The 25,935-nt window shown below is 42.8% G+C and overlaps 2 protein-coding genes and 1 pseudogene across 2 annotated transcripts; 1 reads left to right on the forward strand and 2 right to left on the reverse strand.

The window, feature by feature from the left end:
• The first annotated feature begins 517 nt into the window (after positions 1–517).
• Positions 518–17,741, forward strand: LOC149083853 (protein D3-like). Its single transcript, XM_089235410.1, has 4 exons — positions 518–737; positions 1,835–1,967; positions 14,441–14,575; positions 16,514–17,741. The coding sequence occupies exons 1-4, from the start codon at positions 564–566 to the stop codon at positions 16,729–16,731; spliced, it is 660 nt and encodes a 219-aa protein (XP_089091536.1). The 5' UTR covers positions 518–563; the 3' UTR covers positions 16,732–17,741.
• Positions 7,130–8,639, reverse strand: LOC149083854 (uncharacterized). Its single transcript, XM_089234243.1, has one exon. It carries the CDS (start codon positions 8,173–8,175, stop codon positions 7,384–7,386), a length of 792 nt encoding a protein of 263 aa, XP_089090369.1. The 5' UTR covers positions 8,176–8,639; the 3' UTR covers positions 7,130–7,383.
• Positions 8,870–12,159, reverse strand: LOC149083855 (cAMP-dependent protein kinase type I-beta regulatory subunit pseudogene; annotated as a pseudogene).
• Positions 17,742–25,935: the final 8,194 nt, after the last annotated feature.

Below are 25,935 nucleotides of genomic sequence, written 5' to 3' on the forward strand. Positions count from 1 at the left end.
GTCTTTTTAATTCTCATTAGCTTATTTCCATTTAGTTTTCATGACCTAAATATGTGCAGTGCACACATCACGTAAAGGAGAAACTAGTGAGTGGTTGAATTTAATTGATATTTCCGCATTATTTCTTTCATGTTTATGTCATGCTTCATGTTTACCAACTTCAATCGGGAAGGCGAGCAATACGGAAGAACCTTCAATCTCAGAGAAAACCAACATCATCGTGATTAGGATTTTTTTTGACAGTTTCAATATATTTTGCTTGCTAAAAATAGTCATTTATGAATATCAAAATGCGTAGACACTTAAAAAGGATGAGTAAGCGCTTTCTGATACGGGAGTTACCCATACATGTGGCAAAAGCTCATTCAAAGGGGGAGGGGGGGAAGGTGCTTTCAAGCAATTATCATGATTCCACGGGTTTTTAAATAATGAAAGTCATTTATTTTTCAACACATTCACGTCATAACAAAATCATCCGAGATTAATACGTTATAAAGAGTCCTTTAGGAAAAATTTAGAGTCAGTTTCTCGAAGCAGAATCTTCAAGTGCATGATATTCAGATATGGCTGCCATGGGGATACGCTCAAGGTGTGCGCTGATCGTCGCTTTGAACGTGACTCTTCTTGCCTCGGTCGTGCTTCTTGCTCCGTCGCCTGACACTGAAGTCCAGCAGAAGTTTAAAGCATACAATATAACGCCGCAAATAATCGATTACCCACCATCATATGAACTTCAAGTACGTATTTTTTTTTTCATTGCATTCATGTTATACTGTAGAGGACCTTCAAGTATTAGGTCAGCATCGATCGGCGGGGGGGGGGGAAGGTTTCCAGATTCGTTGACTTTTGATGACAGGCGGGGAGAGGTTTTGACTGAGGCTTAAGCTACCGGCGCCACAATGGTGGTCGGCTAAAGTTGGTTTTCTGTGGTTCCCAACTTCAACGCGCAAATGTGAGCCAATCATCGTGTTACAAAAATCTCGCCACAGAGAGCAACAGACCTACGAGCGATGCAAATACTCAATCATTAGACATCACTTACGTCGCTTCTGAAATATAGATGGCAGCACTGCAAAATATGACACAACACTAGATGCGAACTCAGATTGTTAGGTACACATACTTACGCGTCTGGCACAACTCAGTAGGTAGTAAATTGCCCTTTTGCGATAGTCTCTGAGTTGGGATCCGTTTGAAAGAAAGAAAGGTTATAGCGAAACGACGAGAGCGAAGATACACAATTTTGCGCTGTTTATCGTCCACATCGACCGCTCTCTGTGCGCAGTTTCACCTTAAAAACCTGGTTTTTCACTGCGCAGTTACCAGGATGTTAACCCGTCTTTACGGGTATGACACTATCCGGCAGAGTTGCCATATGGGCACTCTTTAGAGACTCCATAGAAATATAGTAATTTTCGTCGAAATCCTCCCAGTTAAGTAAACTCAAGTAGGTCTTTTCCCGCCTGATACACACTACCACTGCTTCCTGATAGGCTAGTAACGTTACTAGCGTACTCAGTCGCATCATAAGTTACGTTTAAAAAATATCAGGATGGCCTTTGACAAAATCAGGCATCTTTACCAGGATAGAGATGCCTAATATCTACTATGTAGATGCCTCACCTATATACTCTATAGATAGCCACATCTCATTGCACCGGTATTGCACTTATGAAACTGCTGAATACGAGAACTGACTGCATAATGAGCTCTGAAATTTTAATGTTTGTTGGGTTAATATGAAGGCATGATATCGTTAATGTCTAAGGTTGATATCATTTATTTTTTACCCGTTATTCAATTTATATTGAGAAATTGCCTCTCCGCCATACAGGTTGTGTACGAAGACTCTATCAGAGTGGAATTAGGAAATAACATTTCTCTTGATCTGACACAGCGTGAGCCTAAAGTATCGTTTGCCGAAGCTGAGAGTCAATTGAATTTTACTCTGGTGATGATTGGACCAGGTAAATATTTTGAAGTGTTAACCACATCTTATTAATGAGTCAGATCATGACAACACGTCGAAATATTTTATTATATCTGTCAATATGTGTCACATTGATCTTTTTTTCACACAAAACAATTCATCTCCGAGCAGGTCAATGATGTGAATTATTCAGATACAAATTTGCCAACTTACCAACAGGAAAAATAACCGACTACTTTATTCATCACGTAAATATTCTATAATTAGTGATTGAGGCAGCGGGTGTGAGCGACTGAACGACCATTGAACGTTGAAGGACCGAACACACCCCGCTTCCCATCTCATGGAGAACGAATCTCGACTGAACGACCGCAGTGACCTAGATACAGAGACTGACCGATAGAGTGTGAGATCATTCGCTCAAACTTGGTATATATAAATGTTTCGCGCGCGCGCGTAAACTCGCTTTTGCTCTCTCGGCCATTCCTTGTCTCCGTCACTCACTCGATCGATATCGATAGACACGAAAGTGCGCCTACACGCGCGCGCGCTATGCGTTGTCCTTCAGTGCTTTGCTGAGATTGTCCATCCATTTGTACGGCTGTCACGAAATATTTCTTCTAGTGCGCCAAACAAAGCGCACTAGAAAAAAATGTCAAAATTGGGAGGACCCGACAACGTTGGATTCAGCAAAGAAGGTCACGTCGAGTCTTTCAGATTTTGTATACCGAAGCGTGTTTTGTGCTGAGGTCAAACGAGGTTGTGCTTTGCGAAAGGGAACGATTATTTGTCCATCCAAAAGCACGGCGAAAAAAAATCAAATCGCAGGTAAGCCTACGTAGATGCGTGCACCTTAGCACAATCTTAGACACTCGTTTACTCTATTTGTGTTTTGAACTCTTGTCTCAGTCACTCACTCGCTTAATCTTGGTATACAAAACAATCTCGGCCATTCGATATATCAATCATTATCTTGAATACTCACTCATGTGACTTTGGTATGAAAAAAGTGCCTATCAGTTTAGGCCACTCGCTTTATTCCCTGAACTTGAAAAACCAGACACACTCCCACGTTACTATTCCTATGGAACCTCTATAAGGAATAGGGAATGTGCTGGAAAGCAGCCATTCCCCCAAGGAATCCCAAAGGTGGACCCACCGCCACAACTCCATCGGCTCCCCATAGTTCGCACGCACCAGCGATCCACGCCGGAAAAGCCCCCCCCCCCCCCACAGACAAGAAGAAACCAACCCTCAGTCATGCCTGAGAAAGGGCGAGTCCCCCAGGCCACACATGCCACCGGTGCAAACCACCCGGAAAAGAAACACGGAGGGCCATCTATTGAGCTTAGCAAAATACCAAGGCCCTCTCCTCCGAGGGCAGAAGACAAGATAAACATGGGCAGGCGCGGACTGGCCATGCATCGCCAGTGATTCACAAGAACCACCAATCTGGGGGTGCCATAGAAGCTCTTTCCCGCCATCAGCTCCCACTTGGCCGTCTGCCAAGGAAAGGGCGGCTCCCATACGATGGACTATCGGAGAGAATCTCGCGCTCCCACTCAGCAACTAACTGAGGAGCCCATGAGGTTCAAGCCGAATCCCCAGTGACGGTTACAAAGAATTAAACTTGCAGTAAGGGAGATAAACAGAATTTACAGTGAGAGAAAAAAAACTCGGTCCAAAATCTGAGCTGAGGAAAATCTTTTAATACGCCTCCGCTCTCCTGTATGCCCGGGTAATAAATAATAGGGCAGGCCTTTGTACGACGTCCATTTTGGCCATAAGTCTGGCTGATGGAGATGAAAACCAGATCGAAGCACCATAAGCCGCTTCACGATAGAGTACTATCTTGTAAAGGATATTTTTAAAGATTTCTATGGAAACCACAATTCGCGCGACCCAGCGAGGCGGCGAAAATTTTCCAGGGTACTGGCTATTTTACGGATCAGTAAGAGAGCATGGGCTTGTAAGTCATATTGACGACTCCAAGAGAATCAGAAGTACGATTACATTAAAGCATATTTAATAATTACAACATGAGGATCGTTTCGCGACCCCGAGATAACAACGTGTCTCGTCTAGCGTGTGTAGACAACTGATTAAAAAAAAACATGCCATCGTGGAGTTGTACACTTCGTACAAGAAGGAAAAATTTGTACTGAGTATGGAAGTACACTATGGTATGGCGACGCCATCTGGCGAGTGAAATATGAACTGAGGGCGCCGGCGCACCACAGGTACTCCCCCCCAATGTATACTGGAGGTACAGAGAAATTAGGTTGATTACAATGTTTAGACACAATCACGATATTTAAAATTAAATCTAACAGTTCGTCCTGAACGAGTCGTGACACCAGATTTTTTTTCATCGCAGTCCTTTTTGTTCTTCACAGTCATGTTCGGAAGATTTGATGCCGTTAGAGTTAATGGTTGGTTTTGGTCGGAGTTGGTTTCTGCAATGTCCAAGAAACATGGTTTAACTCTGTCCAGACTGACAGTTGATCTCTTGCCATTTACATCCAGGGTGATTAGTTTGTCAGTCCGAGACACAACTGGATACGGGCCATCATAAGGTGGAGTTAGTGGAGGTTTGACGCAGTCAACTCTGAGGAAGACATGAGTGCAGGTTGACAGTGCTGGATGTTTGAAACATGTAGTAGAACCTGTAGAGTGAGTTGAAGTTGGTACTGGCTGCAACTTGGCCATAGTGTGGCGCAGTTGTTCAACAAAGCTGCTGGGATCTTCAGCTTGGCTCGGTGTCGACGAGCACAACAGTTGACCTGGTAGCCTAAGGGTGGTGCCATACACTAGTTCAGCACAAGTACTGCGAAGATCGGTTTTGTAGGCAGAGCGGAGACCTAGTAACACGATTGGTAGTGTTTCAGTCCAACGCTTGTTGGAGTGGCACATTAAAGACTGTTTTTGTTTTAGTGAACGGTGTAACCGTTCCACTAAACCGTTGGATGCCGGATGGTATGGAGTTGTTCTAATGCGCCGGGCACCAAGGAGAGCTGTAAGTGCCCTGAAGAGGTTGGACTCGAACTGTCTGCCCTGATCTGTGGTAATATTAGACGGGATGCCGAATCTTGAGACCCATCCTGAGACAAATGTTCGAGCAACTGTGTCAGCAGATATATCTTGAATAGGGTATGCTTCTGGCCATCTGGTGTATCTGTCGACACACGTTAAGAGATATCTGTAACCGTCTGATGGTGGAAGTGGACCTACTAGGTCTATGTGCACATGATCGAATCTTGCAGAGGGCAGGTTAAACATCTGCGGTGAACTGCGAGTGTGTTTGTTCACTTTACATTTTTGGCATTGGGCACATGACCTTGTCCATTCTGCAACATCTTTCAGCATAGAAGGCCAGATGAAACGCTCCTGGATTAGTCGTTTTGAAGCACGGATACCAGGATGAGACAGGTTGTGAAGGAATGTGAAGACTTGACGGCGCAGTTTATGTGGCACATACGGGCGAACACTTCCGGTGCTAGTGTCGCAGATAACATGAGTAGAAGGTGACAGTTCGAGTGATTTCCAGTGTAGCTGAGAGTCTGTCTTCTTCATCAGGTTTCGCAGCTCTTCATCTTCTGCCTGAGCTGTAGCAAGTTCTGTGTGGTTCGGGCATTGGAGATTAATTTCATTGATGCGGGACAGTGTGTCAGCGACTACATTGCTAGAGCCAGAAATGTGTCGGATGTCAGTACTGAACTGGCCAATGTAGTCCAGATGCCGAAGTTGGCGAGGAGAGCAGGAATTGGAATTCTTCTGAAAGGCGTATACCAGGGGACGGTGGTCTGTGAAGATTATGAAGTTGGTGCCTTCCAGGTAGTGGCGAAAATGTTGAACCGCTGAATATATACCCAGGAGCTCTCTGTCATAGGTAGAGTAGTTACACTCGGCAGGCTTCAGTTTGCGAGAAAAGAAGGCCAAGGGCTGTAAACCAGAATTTGTGTGTGACTGAAGAACAGCACCTATAGCAACGTTAGATGCGTCGACTGTAACTGATAGCTTATGATCGGGAGAGTGATATGTTAGTGCAGCAGCATTGGCCAAATCTGATTTAGACTTCTCGAATGCTGCGACAGCAGAGTCTGTCCAAGGAATAGGTCGTTTGTCGTTCTTCTTGGAATCTTTGAGGAATTCATGTAGTGGTGCTTGAGTGTGTGCAGCTTGTGAGAGGAAACGTCTGTAGAAGTTGAGCATTGCCAGGAAACGTCGGAGTTCATTGATTGTCTTTGGTTTTGGGAACTCTCTAATAACCTGAACCTTCTCTGGAAGGGGTTTCACTCCGGTCGAAGTAATAAGGCATCCTAGGAACTTCACTTCACTTCTTCCGAGTACACATTTTGATGGGTTGAGTTGAAGACCATGGTGTTTCAATCGAGAGAAGACTTGGTGTAGATGTTGAACGTGTTCTTCTTCACTGGTTGATGCTATCAGGAGATCGTCAAAGTATGGGACGCAGAAGTCGAGTCCAAAAAGGATTTGGTGCATGAATCGTTGGAAGCTTTGGCCAGCATTGCGGAGGCCAAACGGCATGCAAGTGTATTCAAACAGCCCAAAAGGAGTAGTGACTGCTGTTTTTGGGACGTCTTCTGGATTCACTGGGATTTGATGGTACGCGCGGGTGAGATCCAGAGTAGAGAAGATCGTCTTGCCATGAAATACTTGCGTGCAGTCTTGCAGATGTGGCACTGGATAACGGTCGGGCACAGTAATAGAATTCAAGCGACGGTAGTCTCCGCATGGACGCCATTCGCCGTTAGCTTTGCGAACCATATGCAGAGGACTTGCCCAAGGCGATTTTGATGGTCGAATTATTCCAGCTGACATCAGAAATTCAAATTCTTTTCGAGCTATCTTCAACAACTCAGGTGACAGGCGCCTAGGTTTGCAAAAGACAGGTTGTCCTTTAGTTTCAATGTGGTGATATATTGTCGAAAGTTCTGCTTTGTTGGATAGTTGAGATGGATTGGTTATATCCGGATACTTCGCGAGAACTTCATGGAACCGAGAATCACCCAAAAGAAGACTGATGGTGGTTGACGACAATTGAGAGCTAGGTGGTTTGCCAGAGGAAGAAAGGTTAGTGTTACCATCAATGAGACGAGAGTTCTTGGCATCAACTAATAGGTTGAAGTGTTGCAGGAAGTCGATCCCGACGATAGGTTGTTATACGTCTGCCACGATGAATGTCCATGTAAAGGGACGGCGTAGTTTCAGGTCGAGGGTAAGTCTTTTAGTGCCAAAAGTTGGAATTTTCGTGCCGTTCGCGGCAAATAGAAGCAAGTCCGCTGGTGTTTTGGCTTGAGGTACGAAGTTCTTTGGGAGCACAGAAATATCAGCACCCGTGTCTATAAGGAATTTTGTTTTTGAAGTCTGGTCGGCCAAAACAATTCTGTCGATATAGCGATCACTGTTGTGGCCGTTTAGCGATCGCTGTTTCAGTTTTCCGGCTGGGCGCGGTACTCGCATGGAAGGTTACATTTCCTGGCTCTTGAACCGAAGTTCGTATGGTAAAAACACATACCGTTCTCCGGCTCTTTGTACTGTCGATTTCTTGAGCTGCTCCTTCGGCGAAAGTGGGGGCTACGGTCGTAGCTGCGAGATGCATGGACGACAGCCGTTAGCTCGCTCACTTGCTTGGTTAGTTGTGCCACTTGCCTCGCCAGTTCCGATTGTTGTGGTGGCACCTGTATAGCAGTGACCTGCGCCGGAAGGGCCAGGTCACAAATTTTGTCGGCGATGGCTGCCAGCTGGTTGAGGTCGCCTCCCAACGCGGCGAGGACGCTTTGGGTAGTGCTCGGCATTCTGGCGAGCCACAGTGATTTGAGTAGAGGTTCTCCCACACTACCTCCTGATAACGCACGCATACGTGTGAGAAGTTGTGATGGGCGTTCGTCACCGAGTTCCAGTCCTTGTAGCAGGGTGCGGATACGCGAGGTTTCGCTTTGCGAGTGCAAGTCGATAAGTCGTTTTTTCAGAGCCTCGTACTTGTTCTCTGTTGGCGGGTTAAGGATGAGATCGCTGGCCGATGCGAGAACGTCCGACTCCACAACCGAAACAACGTGATGGAATTTAGTAGTGTCCGTGGTAATGTTTGCGAGTGCGAATTGCGCCTCCACTTGGCTGAACCACAGAGTTGGATTCGCTTTCCAAAACGGAGGGGGTTTTACTGCTACGCGGGCGATTTGCGCCGCTGGTGCGGGAGAATTTTGGTCGTCAGTCTGAGGCATGGTCGAGAGGGAATATATATTATATGACGAAAATAATGCTGAATAAATACGGACGGCTTCGTTTCAAACGTTTAACTTGAGTGTTATGACATGAAGAGGAAAATTAAAGCTTACGGTTTACGGATGCACCCGGATTGATATGAAGACAACGCTGTGGCACCGTAGCGGTCTGTCGGTATGATGTCGAAACTTGTAGCGTGTAGGAACACGGGAAAAGGTCACCAGTTGTAAGTCATATTGACGACTCCAAGAGAATCAGAAGTACGATTACATTAAAGCATATTTAATAATTACAACATGAGGATCGTTTCGCGACCCCGAGATAACAACGTGTCTCGTCTAGCGTGTGTAGACAACTGATTAAAAAAAAACATGCCATCGTGGAGTTGTACACTTCGTACAAGAAGGAAAAATTTGTACTGAGTATGGAAGTACACTATGGTATGGCGACGCCATCTGGCGAGTGAAATATGAACTGAGGGCGCCGGCGCACCACAGGCTAAAAAGTTGAGATTTTTGTCGAAAATAATACCGAGTATTTTGACGTTTTCTGCCGACATTATTCGTCGATTCGGTCAAAGAAATGATTACTTTTTAGCTTCTACTTGCAAATCATTTACTTGAAGCCATTCATGAATTTGTTGTAGCACTGTATTAGCCAATAAGGAAATTTCTTCCGGCTCTTTGATGGAAACTATGAGAAGGAAATCGTCAGCGAAGGCCTGAGCAGGGATTCCCTGGGCCCATGGTAGCCTAAGTAGTGGGTCGAAGGCAATATTCCAGAAAGCAGGACCACTACATGAGCCTTGAGGGCATCCTCTGCTAAAAGTTCTTGAAAGAACCTCCGAACCTATGTGAAGGGTGATTGTCCGGTCAGAGAAAATGACCTCAAGAATTTTTCTTAGTGAACATGGGATAGGAAGATTTTGGAGGTTGTTGGAAATTACCTCGTGTCTGACACAGTTGAAAGCATCCTTTTATATCTAATGAAATAACTGCAGTTAGTAGACGTTTCTTCTTTCTTCCATTCATAAGATGTTGGAGCGCATCATCCGTTGAACGGCCCAAGTGAAATCGGAATTGGTGTGGGTGGAGAAGAGCATCTCGTTCGACGTTAATACAAATACAAATACAACGCCACAACAGGCAAATTGCCCATCGAGGTGGCTGACTTAAGAACATCATGGATCCCCGAGCCATTTTTTGGAGTCCCTACCTACTACTGCTACACCACACATGCACCCCCCCCGCGGAACCCCCCAACGAATCGGTACATGCGGGAATGTGCGTGTACGTGTAGTGCAACCTGACGTAAAGTTTGTTTCGGTGTAATGCTTGTTATGTGTAGTGCTGTCATCTGCCCCCAGTTTTTCTAACTATGAGTGAAGTGTTATGGTTGAGTTATTTACCGTTGTAGGACTGTTGCTCTCTGTGGCGAGACTTTTTAACGGGGAGATCGGAACCACAGAAAACCAACTTCAGCCGACCACCACTGTGGGGTTCGAACCCGGATCCTCGCATCACGAGTCCGGCACTATAACCACTCGACCACCACAGCGGCCGTTGGAGAACACTTGCAGTACCCTCCTCAATTATGAAAAAGTCATCACCAGGCTGGCCTTGCTCAACTATAACATCACCGTCATTGAACTGTACCGTTTCCAAAGCATCAGCCACTGTCAATCTTTCCCATTTGTCTAAACTTTCTAATATAGACACTTTACTCAAGAATTCTTCATACATTTTTCGCTTTCTTATTATACTTCCCATAAGAATTCGCCTGTATGTGTCCCTGTCAATAGCCCATAATTTTATGTAAGTTTTGGCCTTAACAGTAGCTGCTCTTGGAGTACCATATATCAAAGCTAATTCACCAAAGCTGCCAGTATCACCAATTGTTGTAACCAGCTGTCCATTGACAAAAACCTCTACTTCTCCGTGGTCAATTACATAGAAATTATCACCCTCATCTCCTTGATTGATAATTACTTCACCGGGAGAATGAACAACCGGAAACATGGCATTCGCTCATTGTCATCCAAGTGTGAAAATAAAACATTTTTCTCTATAGCTTTTGACAAAGCAGTCATAGTTTTGTAATCTTTGGGAACAACTTTTTTGACATATGTCTTAACATCTTCTTCCGAGTATGTCTCTGCACTGACAGCGCCTCTCCTAACACGCTGAGCTTAAACATTAGTCTTTGTAAAAGAAGTATCTTCAAAATCTTGCCAAAATTAGAGGTTAGAGTAATCGGTCGAACGGTTTTAGAAGCACCAATTCCTATTTTAGGCAAAAGAACAAGTTTGCTTGGCTTGAATACATCCGGAAAAGTGGAAAAGGAGAGACATTTATCAAAGAAATTCTTGAAGTAAAATGGATGAGCCCGGATGATTGCTTGGACTAAATGGTTAGACAAGTTGTCTTAGACTAGCTGCTTTTCTCAAATTTAGTCTGTTAACACCTCTTAAGATTTCGTGATGATTTTGAAGAGGGATGAATGATGATACTGCTGGGAAGAGGTTATTGATCTTTTGTGTAGCTAGGTCCTTAGCAGTTGTTGCGATCGGAGAGATTGTAGGCTGAATTAGAGAGTGTCGTGGCCGAAAAACAGCTTTGTGCCATATGCTGTCTCGTCCTGGTCCACTTGGACGATAGCCGTTTTTAGGTTGAGCGATGACCAAAGAGTTTGGGCAGACTACTTTGCAAAACTGTACAGCTGGCTCTTGAAGAAACAAAAAATCGATAGATTTGGACTGCGCATATTCGTAAAGCGGGGACATGCGCTCTATCCAAGTTGATTTGAAGGAATTTGATGCCGCGTTGATGAGGGTTGTTATTGCAAATATTAGATGTAGATCAGTGCCGTCTTAACGCATGGGCCTACCCGGTGTACGGCCCGGGGGCATCAAGAGAAGAGGCGCCTCACAAAAATTAGATCTGGCTAAAATTTTCTAGATTTTACCAGGAAATCACTTAGCCTCAGAAAAATCATTTAGCCCGGGGCCGATGATGCTCTTAAGATGTAGATGATGATGCTCTCCCTGATGTAGATGTGGATGAGATGTTTGAATTTGACATGAAGCTTCAATAAAAGTTTAGAATCGATGAAAAAGATTTTTTGCAGCTCTAGTTGAAATCTGAAAAATTATGCCAGATATATATTGAATTTTAGTTTGAAATTGTTCCTGACGTCATGGTGGACTTGTCGTCGAAAGGTCTCTATTCCCTCGGCCTTAACTTCAACTAACTATTCACTGTAAAACTCGGTGTTTCAGTCACACGTTCTCTTGATCTTCGTGTCAATAATAGATGGAAGGAGACAGTTGTTCCCCCCCCCCCGTCGACAGGAGGGTCATGGGTAGAGAGCAATGTAGGCATGCGTAGTGCTTTTAATGACTTCTTCGCGTCAATTTTTAATAAAGAAAACCGTATTCAATGTACGGGTGTTGCATGGGGAAATACCCTAGGGCAGTGGTCGGCAAACCACGTCTCGCGAGCCACAAGCGGATCTTTGGCCCCTTGAGTATGGCTCTTCCTCAATATACCAAGTGCGGGCGCACAAAAATTGCAGATTTTTGAAAAATCATGTTTAGACACGCATTTTGGTCATTTTGTTCTCGCTCCCTCCCCTCCCAAATGAGTCATCTTTTTCTCGGTTTTTGCCGAAAAAAAGAGTGAAAGCCTGACGCTGCTGTCACGTGACACTTCCGCGACCAATTAAAACTTGATTTTGTGTCGAAACTGAAAAGTTCGGGAAAAAGTTGTCTAAAAAGAGGCTTTTTTCCTAAGGTACTCGGGGTAAATAGACGCGAAATACACGTCTCCTTTCAGAACATGGGGAGGGGGAGGGCGCATGCAATGTTTCCATACTAAGGGTCGTCAACCTCTACCCTGCCAGATCATAGAAGATGATGCTCCTGGGCCACCACCTCTCATGACGACTCTCCCGTGTGGCCACCTCTCTCCATCTGCATCAAACATCGGCTATCGCTGCTGAAGAAATCCACCAGAGGCGACCATCCGAAAACGATGCTCCTGGGGGCTCCTGCCCCCACCTGACGGACCGCCTTGGGCTTTCTTTCATCGACGACGTCTTCCGGCTAACATCTCGTCGGACGAGCTTACAGTGAAACCCTCTTCCGCACATTTCGCAGAGAAGGGAGCCAGGGGCTGTACTATCTCTTCATGCTTATCGGGAATCCGATCCGTATCTCCGCCGATTATGACAATATAAGCATGAAAGGGAAATTTCTGTACTAGCGGCATTCCCCCTCCGAAAACAAGCATCATATTTCTCCGAATATTCGGATGACGATAAGGATAGGGCAGACCCACTTATAAGCATCGGATGATCGTATTTTCTACTCGGCCATCGCGAGTAGAAAAATACGAAATATGAAAAATTTATTTCTTGGACTTGGAAATTTATTACGCGATGACTTAAGTGGTGTTTTTCCTTGAAAGAAAACTATGCAATTTCGTCGGCCTTTTGCAATTGATTGAATGGATTCAATTAGAAATCCAAGTGTAGTATACAGTGGAACCTCGCTACAACGATACTCGATATAACGATAATTCCCTCTACAGCTATATTTTTTCGAGATTTTTTTTCACGGTATATTTCTCGATGATATAATTATCCTAAAATTATATACATATGTATATATAAAATAAATGACGCAAAGTAATAATCACCCACGTCCATCAAAATAGGCAATGGAGGACAATACATTATTATCCCAATGTGATTTCGGTAGTTCCTTATGAAGTACGGCTTAAAAAGAACTTCAATAAATTAATTAGAATGCTGAAATATTTTTGTGAATAACATTTACATGCTGAAAAGTATATTTCAATTATAGAAATAACTCTTCATATACTCTTATTTTCCATCCTCCCCATTAAAAAAAGTAAAAAAGTATCTAGCCGATAGCCCGCTAACACCTTTCATTTTTGACGTTAAAGAATGTGGAAAGAAAACAACAACATAAATGCTCTGCACGTGCATTAAAAATGAATTGCGTTGCCACCGTCGCTGAACAAAATATTCAGTAAATGTATAGTAGTACTTGTATATGCAAAGCTTAATTTTGATTGGTCAGTGGTCGATCGACCAAAGGGAAAAATCACTTTTCCCTGTGTAGAAAGCGATTTCTTTGATTTTCCCTCTTTCACGTCACGTGACGTTAAGGAGTGAGCCTACGAATAATTCCTTGGTATCGTTTTTCGGATTATTCTTAACGTCATGCTTATGAACCGATGCTTATAATTCGGATCGGATGAGAATAAGCATGAGCAGGTAGTACAGCCCCAGATATCCGTAAGACAACAAGTAAAATAATAACTTAATAAATTTAAGTAAAGTTTATATATTAGGTTGATTTTAGGGAGTGTTGTGTAGTGAAAGAAGATGTTGTGTCGAGGATTGAAAAAGGTATGTTAAGATGGTTTGGATATACATTGAACATTGAAGGACCGGACACACCCCGCTTCCCATCTCAGAGAGACATCGAAGCTTTCCCGGGGGATGGGTGTATCCGGAAATTTATTAATTTATGTGAAAATAACAATGATATACATATATACAATAAATAATCTGGAATGAATAATCGTACAAATTGTGATCATATAGCATCATCCACAGATAATCAGTCCGTAATCGTAATAGTCCTTATATAAATAATCATAGAATAATTTTTGTCTTGTGTGTGATAGAATCTGGAAGTGAGTTTATCCAATCTCGAATATAACAATCTCGGCAATCAAGCTGTAATAAGATATAAATTACAGCTTGATTGCCGAGATGGTTTGGATATACAGGATATATAGAGAGGATGAACGAAAAAGAGATACGACTAAACAAGTGTACAAGATGGGTGTGGATGGGGTCGACCAGGGCCGTCATTTAAACTTTTTCCGGGGCGGGGGCAAAGTACATGTAGTCACTGTATGTATATATACCATTTTTAGCGTATTTTCAAAAGCCACTGCCCCCCCCCCCCTAACTGACGGGCCTGGGGTCGACCTCACCGAACGTACCTCAATCAGATCGAGGACGTTTTAGAGCGGGGGTCACGGTTGGTCTGGTGGTGGTTGATTGAGGAATAGGTCACAGGTTGTTGAAAGCTCTTTTAATATCGATGATAATTGATGACTACCGCCGTTTGCAAAGCATTTTGTTATGGCCTTGCAATTCTTTGAAACCGTGCATTCACGTGTTTATAGAAACTCATACATCATTTGTAAATTTCTCCATATATAGATCCTGAAGCTGAGCTTTCTGCTCGGCGTCCGTCACAATATCTGAATTGGCTTGTCAGGGATATTCCAGGAAATAATGTAAAGAAAGGAACTACCCTCGTTCCCTATTATTCACCTCAACAATTAAAAACACCAGGTAGGTAACAATTTCCATACAAAATAAATAAATGTGGGATTCATACCAATTATTGCTTATGTCTACTTATTGATTATATGCAGTGGATCCTGCTTTAAACGAACGTTTCCATTTGGACCGTTTTCCCGCTTAGTACGACCCATTTTTGTGGTCCTAACTAATACTGATAATACTCGTTGAGATTTCATTTCATGCGCTTAACCGCTTACTCCGTTTATCCATGATGGTTTCTTGGAAACCGTTATAAGCAGGATCCACTGTATGTAAGTGATAAAATATTTTTTGGACAAAGGCATGGGATATTTGTCCGAGTTGAATTCTTCGACCTAAGTCGGATACCCAGCGAACTCATCGTCGTCCATCTTAGGCCGCGCCCGCGCACATAGTATGGTACAGAAATGCATAATAGCATGGAATGCTAATAGCCTAGCGACGAAGATATTGGAGGAACAAACAAAAAGGTAGGAAGTGGCCACTCAACGAGGTGCGCGATTTGGACAAACCTGTTTGTTTTCACCTCGATTTGCTGATTTTCACTAACTGCCGATTGTTTCGTTTCTCCTTTTTTTTTTCTTTCCCTCTTCTGCGGAGGGGAATCAGCATCATCAAAAAACCTTACATTTCAGAACCCCTTATTTTCTCTATCCTCCTTCTCTTTTACTATGTGCAGGCATCTTTTCCTCCACCCCCTATGGTTTTTTTCCCTCCTAGTCACAACTCTTTCAACTCTTCGCTCCACTACGAGCGCAGCCTTACGGTTAAAAACCGGTTTTGTCTTCAACGTGGCGTCTAATCGTTAAAAAAAGACGTCACTAAATCATTTTAACGCAGTCAACGGTCCTTATTAATATGAATTAAGCGGTTCTTAACTTTCTTGGACTCGTGGAGCACTTTTTAGAATGTAATTTCTATGGCAGTGCCCTGTAGGTTATAACGACTTCGGTTGTAAAGGCAACTCGGTTATAACGTCATTAATTGGTGGTCGTGACTATTTCCCATAGAGAATAATGTTAACGAACCTCGCTTATAACATTAATTGAACGCGATATTATAACGTCGCATTTTTTCGTTACTCCGTTTTATCATTATTAAGGTGATAATATGACACGTACACGGAAAATTTCGCAGTTTTGCCCTCTTTTCAACAAAGCTTACTTTTATTCATAACCCTTACTAAAATAGGGGACGGATGTGTGTGTGTGTGTGTGTGTGATAATTATGATTATAAATATCAATATAGTCTAATATTTACCATGTTCAGTGCCGTCTTAACACATGGGCTCACGGCCCGCGAGCCTCAAGTGCAGAAAGGACCCCGTCAAAATTAAATTGGGCCAAATTTTCTTTCGAGTATGAAATTGGATATATAGCAAAAGTATCCGTCTTTCTCTCCGGCCAAGTAGGGAGCCCCAGAAAATATCACTTTGCCCGAGGGCCTGCGATGCCGTTAAGACGGCGCTCGCTGTGTTCGACTCCCCTTCCCCCCCCCCCCCCCCATGAAATACATTTCAAATCACTGCAGACTTGCTGTAGTTGCGCCGCATTCTTCGCCACTGGCCATTTATAAGGAATTGGCGATTTATCTAACAATTGCAGCATTTTAGCGGGAATTGACACGATGTCCGGAATTTATTACCTCAATTCCCCATATTTTCCCGGATCAAATATGGTCACCCCCTTACTTAAAATAAAACTACTTAATGCCACACTATTTGATTGCATTTTTTTTCCCCCTTGAAAAGGTCTCGAAAACGTCGACCTTTTGATTGTAACGATATCTCGTTTATAACGACAAAGTTTCCCGGAATCTTCTTCGATGTCGTTATAGTTTTGAGTTTGACTGTGTGCATCGAATTCACTCGAACGGAAGTGCACACTGAGGAGCCCCAGTTGAGAAACCGCGGGACTAATTCGTAGATTTTTTTTCTTTCTTTCCAGGAATGAACCTGTTGATATTCTTTCTTTTCCCCCAGGAAGACGAATACGATTATTTTGGCGACGTCACCGTCGACCCGTTACAAGCTTCTCTCAGGACAGGATTCCGCACCCAAGCTCTCATATATCAAAGTGGCTTTCCAGGCGCAATCGCTGGCAATTTCTTCAACGCAGTTTCACCTACAAAAGGGACGCCGGAACCTATTTGCTCGTGTTGCTAAAGCATTACCAATCACCATTCGAACATAGCTCAGATATTGCACTGAAAGAGCTTTTTTTAAAATTAAAATTTTTGATGGTTGGAATTGAAAATAAAATTTTTGACGGTTTGATGGTGAGGAATTGCATAGCTGTAGCTCCTTTTGTTTGCTAGTCATTTCACGTCCAAGGGACTTTCCCCATACACCCTGTATATACATTAAGCATGAGAATAAAATGAGCATCATAGAATCTGAATACCACAACGGTAGTCACAGCAATAGACTTGAGACAGTACGTTTCAACGCTGATTTCAGACGAATCTCAACCCTTTGAGTGGCATTTACAAGATATCTCGCCTTCTTATTTTAGCATTGACAAGCCCAAATATTTTGTAAAGTTAATCTCTCTCTCTCTCAGTGGAACACTTTTCCCTGTACCAATGGTTCACAAACTTGTGTCGACCGCTGCTTCCTAGCCTGAATATCTCAAGCTTGCCGTGACACCTTACATAAAGGTTGGCGTTCCCCTTAGAAACAGCGACGCACACTTTGAAAAAGCTGCTGTATACCATAGGCGATGATAAACTTGGAATTCTGGGGAGGCACGATAATAATGATGTCAATTCCTATATAAATATATACATTAGTCGAGACTCCACGCTTTAACGCTGGGGGCGGGCAGGGCCGCAACTAGATGCTTGGTCAGCCGGAACAAGCATGCATTTTGGCTCCCCCATAATGTTCAAGGAGAGATTAAAGAGTGAAATTTGTGCCCTCTAGTGCGACGCCCGGGGCACCAGACCCGCCTGTACCCCCCCCCCCGGTATCTCCGCCATGCTCTATACCCATTACTTTTTCATTAATTTATACTCATTTACTGCTGAAAATCATAAGGAAGCTACAGAATCGTGTATTCCAGCGCTATTACCAAAATTAAAATTCACAGCTCAACATAAGTATAAATAAACAAATTCACCACAGACACAGAAACAAACAGGTGCCCGAGTAGCATCGTGAAGGTTGTTATCAGGGTCCCGGGTTCGAACCCAAGGGAGGACATAGATAAGATATTTTCCCTGACGAACTCGAGGCGACTACCGATAGACAGCGCCTTCACTTCCAACCCATCTCGCTAATTATCAGGGTCCCGGGTTCGAACCCAAGGGAGGACATAGATAAGATATTTTCCCTGACGAACTCGAGGCGACTACCGATAGACAGCGCCTTCACTTCCAACCCATCTCGCTAATGGCAGTAAATTGCAATATAGCGATATGGCCAGAGTTGGTGTTTGGTGAAGTAGACACAGAAACATGTATTTAAAAAAACATCCCGGTAAAATGTGTGAGATGCTGTATATACACATTTATGCAGGATACTCATCACAAAGGATGCATCTTCTTCATACTTATTTTAATTGAATTTTATGGTAAAATACGCAGAGTGCACGTACGGGCTAAGCTGCTAATAAAAGTGGTTAAATTACAGTGATATTTCCGTATGATTTCTTTCATTTATAAAACTCGTGAACTTCATTTGAAATTAACCCTTCAGACCCAGTACTAAGAAACAGAGCGGGCAGGTAAACACCAGCTAAAGCACCGGGACATAACTATTCTGAGGCAACTTGGGCGGTGCCCCGAAGCCTGGAGAATGACAGAGCTGTCTTGAGAGCATCATGGGCTCCCGGGCAAAGTGGTTTTTCTAAGGCCCTACCAAGTAAATTCTAGAAAATTTTAACTAGATCTCATTTTTGTGAGGCTCTGGAGGTAAGATGGCACTGGGAAGGGGTTGTTTTTCTCTCTGTAGATTTAACCTCGGGGACTTCAGCTTAACGATAATGCACAATTCTTGCAGTTTGGGCTGAACATCCCCGAGGTTAAAAAAAGAATATCTAAAGCGGAAAGAAACAACCGTACGTTTGTGCATACAGGTTACTATAAAAGGATTATGCATAATCGCCGGTAAAAGTGATAAACGTTGCGAAATTTATCGAACTTGCCGAGACGATTGGTGATTATGCATTACCGATTCAACGCAGTTACCATTTAATGCTATATTTCTTCAGCTTCAAAAAACCTCATTTCGAATATACGAAGACACATACTCGAAATTTCTCTTATTCGAAATGGATTTGCCGCTGTTTGTTTTGAATATGTGAGGTGTACCCTACTTCATTTCCGTATTTCAATGGAAGTCCCTATTAACCTACCTATTCTGCTGCGCATAGTCCGTGGATTATACGTTTAAAAAAAATACGTTTAAATAAAAACAAAACGTCGGAAATGAATTTCTTATTGTGGATCGAAGTTGCATGAAACGGGTCTAACTTCGAAGTGACTTTAGTGCGGATAAACCACTGCGTCTTATCTGCGGCTTAAGTTTTTTCCCGAGAGCGTTTTAGTAGTTATAATTACATTGGTAGATTTTTCAGATTGGGTAGATGCCAGTACGAAAATTGGCATTTTCTCTACAAAACCGTGTTACACAACACCCCCCTTCCTCCTTGAGAGTGATTTCATATTGATAAATGAAATATTCTCATGTGGGTTACGTACCGCTGCGGACTATACGTGGTGCCTTTTTTTCCTCAAACTAGCGAAGTTTGCGGATTATACGCAGCTACACTGCTGGCCACCGTAAATGCAACACCCTGAAGGAAGCATGCAAATAATATGAAATTTACAACATGCATTAGCGGAGGTGAGATATGCAAATGATTAGAATTTCAGCTCAGACGCACATCACGCGCGCCTGTGGCGCCACTTCAAAGCGCTATTTAAGGCTTGGAGATTTCGACGATTTGAAGTACGGCAATTGTGTTTTTCTTGTGGTTTTTTCAAAAAAACGATCAATTATGCCTCGTAGAAAACAGCGATCATCTTTTGATCAAGTATCCGAGTTCGACAGAGGAAGGATAGTGGCCTACCGAGATTGTGGATTATCTTTCAGGGAAATCGGTAGTCGTGTTGGACGAAACCAAACAACTGTAATGCGGATATGTGATCGTTGGATGCACTTCACAGAAGTCTATAAATTTAATCATTTGATGCTTGGTCAACATGTTATCTACAAAATAAATATTGTTGCGATATCTCTTGTCTTTCTTGGTGTTGCAATTTGGGTGGCCAACAGTGTAAATTCAATAGGTTTTGTTTGACTCTTATTAAAGATTAACGTCGAGGAAATGACTCTTTAAGAAGATTAAAATTCTTACAAATCTTATAGAAAACTAATACAACAAAAATTAAAATCGACAATTTCTCTATTAGGATCACCAGATTTTCATTTCGGTCGAATTTATATTGAGGTTTTCGGCCCTTCTTGAAAGTCGGTTGGGGGAAAAAAAGTCAAATTGAATTTTCAACATACGTTCCTCATTAGTTTCTTGAAAGTGGGGAAATTATGCCTTTTTACAGTCCCGTTGTGGCCACAACTTACCAAGGCCTCCTAGACAGAACGGAGACTTACTGTCTAACGGCCGTCTTAACCCATGGGTCTACCCGGGCACGGTCTGGGGGGCCTCACAAAAATGAGATTTGATTGAAATTTTCTATAATTTACCTGGTAGGGCCTCAGAAAAACCACTTATCCCGGGGGGCCCATGGTGTTCTTAAGACGGCCCTGTTGGCATGGTTTTTTTTAAAGAGCTGATGATCAAAACCATCATTGATTGATGATTTTGCCCATTTTCCACCACTTTATCGGTTTATAATAGAATTTCAGTTTTTTGTGAATATTATAGGGGGGCACAGACAGTGCCGTCTTAAGGCATGGGCACAACCGGGCACGGCCTGGGGGCCTCAGGAGGAAAAAAAGCCTCACAAAAATGGGATATGGTTGAAATTTTCGAAAATTTGTTTGGTATGGCCTCAGAAAAATCACTTGGTCCGGGAGCACAGGGCATCTGTCCCAGAGACATTTTAAATTAACATAAATTGAAAAATATAGCACATAAAGGTATTTTCTTTGAATAGTATTTTAATTTATTGAAAAAAAAATAGTTTTAATTTTTGGTTGTCTTGGGCAGGGTCATCTTTAGAGCGTCATGGGCCCCCGGACCAAGTAATTTTTCCGAGATCCCACCTGACAAATTCTTGAAAATTTTAACTGGGTCTCATTTTTGTGAGGCCCGGGTGGGCCCATGCGTTAAGACTGCACTGGTCTTAGGGCAGACATGGTACCCTATACCCCCTCGAGCATAGGTTTGCTACATTTCACTGTGGTAAAAATCTTACCACTACCTCAAAAGTAGGACCATCGCTGAAATCAAATAGATTCGAAACAAAAATACGGGACACTCTACTTCAAAAAAGGACGTATGGCCAGAGGAAATATATGTTAATATCGTGGCCTCTACAGAGACTCGTATACTTTGAGCAACACCAATCATTTTTGACTTCCGGCGTCCCTGCGTGAAACATTTAGAGATAATTAAAGTGGCTCTGTAGGGCAGGGTTTTCCAACGTGAAAGCTCGCGCGAAAACCTTAAAACATTTTGAATATTTCAATATATAGGGTGTCCTAAAAGTCCGCATTCGCTCTGCGAAACAAGAATCCTCACTTGCAGTAGAGTGAGAAGTGTCAAAGAATATATATATTCGTGACCATATGATCCATATTTTTACGGGGCAGAATTATTTTTCATAATATCCAGTTATTTAACGAGCTATGGATCAATGGAGATGTCCGGGTATATTTTTCATATAGTCATCCTAGTTATGGTCATCCTAGCTTTAGGATAACGAAAAACATGCTCATTTAATCTTTTTTTCCTCCTCCACATTCATTTTTCTCATTTCAATAAACTAATTAGACCGTTACTTATACAGTTCACAGCCAATCCCGAACGGCTTTTTTGTTTCTCACCGAGAGGGGTTTGAATGTCAAACGTTTGGTGTGCGCACTTTCTTCAATAGCAATGTGCTGTTTGATCATCATGGCGCTGTTTTCGCAATAGTTCCTTGTATCAGAAAAAGCACTATGAAGGACAAACTAGGGTATTGAACACATGACATCTCTGAACATCTTGTGGTACAGTTCACGAGTATCTTATCGACCTAGGCTACCATATATTTCACTGCTATGTAATTAGTGTTTCACAAATACCCCCGGTTTTTAAATCTTGACAACTACATTGCTCAAAACAATTAGGGGAGCAAGCAAAAAAGTGAAGAAAACCCCTGTGCGAGACAGCCACGTATTGGCATACAATGGATAGTACACGCGTATCAATGCGCAATACAGAAAAAAGACATTATAAAATTTGGAATTAAGCTTTAATTCTTTGAAAATATGGAAAAAACATGAAAAGATGATTTAGGGCAACAATTTGGTTACATGTAAACGATAAAAAAAAAAGTACTGTTTAGACATGATGCATGAGTTTTAATAGGGCGTGTAGTCTCCTCGAACAGCTAAGACTGCTGCACACCTGTTTGCCATGGATGCGATGAGGTTATAGATCAGACTTTGGGGAATACTGTTCCACTCCTCAAGAAGTGCAATCTGCAAGTCTCGGACAGTAACAGGCGGCCTTGGTCGCGCAGCAATGCGTCGTTCGATTCAGGTCAGGAGAGCACGCAGGCCATTCCATACGCTGTATTGTTTCAGCTTCAAGCATGTTCTCCACCAGACGAGCTCTATGCGGTCGGGTATTATCATCCTGGAAAACAAAGGAATCTCCAATGGCTCCAGCGTAAGGGATGACATGAGGTCGCAGTATCTCGTCTGCATACCTTCGGGCCGTCAAAGTGCCATTCCGAATGATATGCAGGTCCGTACGTCCGCCTATGCTGATTCCACCCCATACCATCCAACCAGCTCGTCTGTATTGTGACCTTTCACGAACGAATGCGGGGTTATTTCGAGTGCCCCTGTCCCTCCATACCAGAACACGTCGGGTGTCACACTCCAGACTGAATCGGGACTCGTCTGTAAACAGCACTTGGCTCCAATCATGTTGCTCCCAATCTCGATGTTCAGCAGCCCATCTTCTTCGGGCCGCACGGTGGCGTGGGGTCAACGGAATGCAGACCATTGGCCTACGTGCATAGAGCCCTCCCTCATGAAGTCGATTACGTACTGTTTGGCTGGACACCCTTCGTCCTGTTGCCAACAGCAACCGTCTTTGCAGCTGCGTAGCATTCTCTGTTCTGTTTCGACGGGCTGTTAACCGTACATACCGGTCATCAGTTGCTGTAGTGGCGCGTGGCCGACCTTGCCCTGGTCGACGTCTAACATTTCCGGTTTCTTGGAATCGATTCCACAGCCTTGCAACAACACTTCTGGCGACTCCAACAGCGTCCGCGACACTACGTTGTGTTTGCCCGGATTCCAGTCTGCCTATAACACGCCATGCCATGGATTCCGGTAAATCACAGAGAGAGAAATCGTTGAGACATCCTCAAGTCACCTTGTCTCAAAAAAACAATACTGCGCAATCGAATTTCACAGTTACGGCAGTAAAACAGACGTTTCTGCAACATCCCGATTTCTGCCCTTATCTCCTTTTTCTGGTTTTTGACGTCATGAACTTTGATTTGCATATGAAGTTTTCTTCTTCCGTTTCCTGCTAGGCTTTAAATTATGGATGATTCATTTTATGTTACTTATCCGTATACATCTTTGCGTAATTTTGTTAAAACCATGGGCTCCTCTAATTGTTTTGAGCAGTGTAGTACACAATATCATTGATTTCTCGTTAAAGTATTCACATTAAAATTCACGAAAAGAACAAGAAACGTAAAAAAAATAAAAACAAAAATAGATGAAATCAAGGCCGGAACTGGGGAGGGGGCAACTGTCCCAGGCACCAAACTTTAGGGGGGGGGCGGCAAATATCAGTGAAGAACGAAAATACTTTTATAAAATCATCAGAATTTAAGTGGAGAGGGTGACAAAATCATGTTTGCCCCTCCTCATAAAAATCGTAGTCACTAACTTGGATGAAATTGTCCTTAACGATAAATAATATCGATAACAAAATACAGAACAAGAGGAAAAAAATTACTACTCACTGTACTTGGTCATGGGTCGAGTGTGAATTTTGGCACGCACCATTCTCACCCGAAATGTGGAACGAGTGGTCAAAGTAAGAGGAAGGGTGAATATAACCCCCCCCCCCTCCGGTCCACAGGATGCCAAACCAGCACCAGCTATAGTGAATATGAACAAAAAATATTTGTTCTTATGCTTCAATAGAGTAAAGCAAGACGAGCTGAGGCTTCAAACAAATAAGAACACAACGAAACTACAGTCAATTCGCTGGATCATTTCCCTCGTGATGAAAGAGATCACAAACTGATATCGTGGCCTCAGAGGAGCGAAAAATTCCAACTTCAGCAAAAACACGAAAGTGAAAGGACGGTTAGTTTTTAACAATTGACCATTTTCCTGGAGCATGCTAAATGTTTGCTTGTCATGGGATGTTGTCACATGACCAACACTGATTAGACATTGAGAGCGACTATGTGTTATTACTAGGGGTGGGAATATTGACATTTTGGTGAACTCACCCACATACAATGATGGTCACTCGTGGGAAATTTCCCTTACGCTTTTCTTTCAACATTAAACAAAAGAATAATTGGAAGAAACAAAAATACCGCAGGTCACAATGTCAGTCTTTCTCGAGACCTTCTTCCGAGCATAAGCATTTTCTATACATTGAATCGATGTAATTATTGTGGATTACAAAAATGTATCACTATAATAGTTTTTCATTGCATATTGTCACCTCAAAAGCCCTAAACTTTGATGATCGACTGATTGTTGACGGAGGTACGGTATCAGAGGACGCAACCAGATGCTTGGTCAGCCGGGGCAAACCCGAATTAAGGCAATACCTTCTAGAGCAGCCTGCTCTAGAAGGTATTGATTAAGGAGACCCCCCCCCCTTTAATGTTGGGGAGAAGTTAAAGAGTGAAATTTTCGCCCCCTGTGGTCCGGGTCACCAGAACTCCCAAGTTCTCGTCTGGTTACAGTCCTACTCTGACACGCCCGAGTGTCGCTGTGGTAAGATGCTCGTCTGCCACTACGAAGGTTACCATTAAGGTCCATGGGTTCGATTCCGGGCAGAGAACGTTAGGAGTAAGTTCTTTACCTACCGAACCTGGGGCGACCACCGATGGACGGAACCTTCATTTCCCCCCTAACTCCTATGGTTTGAAAATTGCCGTATGGCGATATATGACCGGAGTTGATGTTCGGTAAAGTAGCTATAAGTAGTCCTACTCAGAATAGTTAAACAAACACCCCTTTAAAATACTGAATAGGCAATCAGCAATGTCTACAGCTTACCGCGACGCCCTTGACAAAGGTTGGCGATGCCCCTGAGAGACTTTGAGAAACATTGATATCCAGTATTTCGGTTCTTCTCTTTTAGACAACTTTTAGAGAGTTGGACTCGATGTCCAACTATTATCTTCTTTGCTTAGATATGGAAAACAAAAACAAAAAAGTGAAAAGTTACGTTTCAAATCTTCAGAAGAACAATATAAGAATATTCAGGATTCAAGGAAGGGTGAAAAAATGCAAATTAGTTATTTAATTAATTTATAATATTGTTTTGAAAAACTAAATATTGTGGCTAATTTTTCTCAAGAATTATTATATAACAAACAAAGTGCAATTGAATTGTGAAATTTTCTGTGAGGTCTATGGGATGGGGGTAATTTCCAAAGAAGTTTCAATCAATTGTACGATTTTCACCCTTATACGACGTTTTGACGTGGCCTCTCGAACGTTGTTTAAACGAGGTTCCATTTGTAGTAACGAATTTGTAGCGTGGAAGAATCTGGTGGGGGGCACAGAATGCAAAGGAACAATTTAATACTTCCGAATCTTTGAAGGAAGACCCTCATAAAAATTCTCATGTAGGTCTTGAGAGTTTTGGGAATACCAATTCAGAGGACTGTTGTTGTCTGAAGGACTTGTGTGCGAGAATAGAAAGAAAGAAAGGAGCCAACACAAGAATATTGTTCGTCTTCTACTGGTCGATTATCCAATATTTTCTCTGAATTACTTTAGAGTACCCGTTCTCAACAGAAATGAAAATAAAAAAATTGCTTGAAACAGTAACAAGAAAATTTTCACAAGCTACCAGGGTTCCGTCCCTTTTGATTCCGCGGAACCCCCCAAAAAAAGCTCTCACGGAACCCAAGAGTTCCGCGGAACAACGGTTGGAAAACCCTGTTGTAGGGGACTTATCAATAGGTAGAATGT

This window comes from Pholcus phalangioides, unplaced genomic scaffold (genome assembly GCF_987345545.1).
Source record: "Pholcus phalangioides strain wild (caught in Gottingen) unplaced genomic scaffold, Ppha-v1.0 ptg000008l_1, whole genome shotgun sequence".
Lineage (NCBI taxonomy): Eukaryota > Metazoa > Arthropoda > Arachnida > Araneae > Pholcidae > Pholcus > Pholcus phalangioides.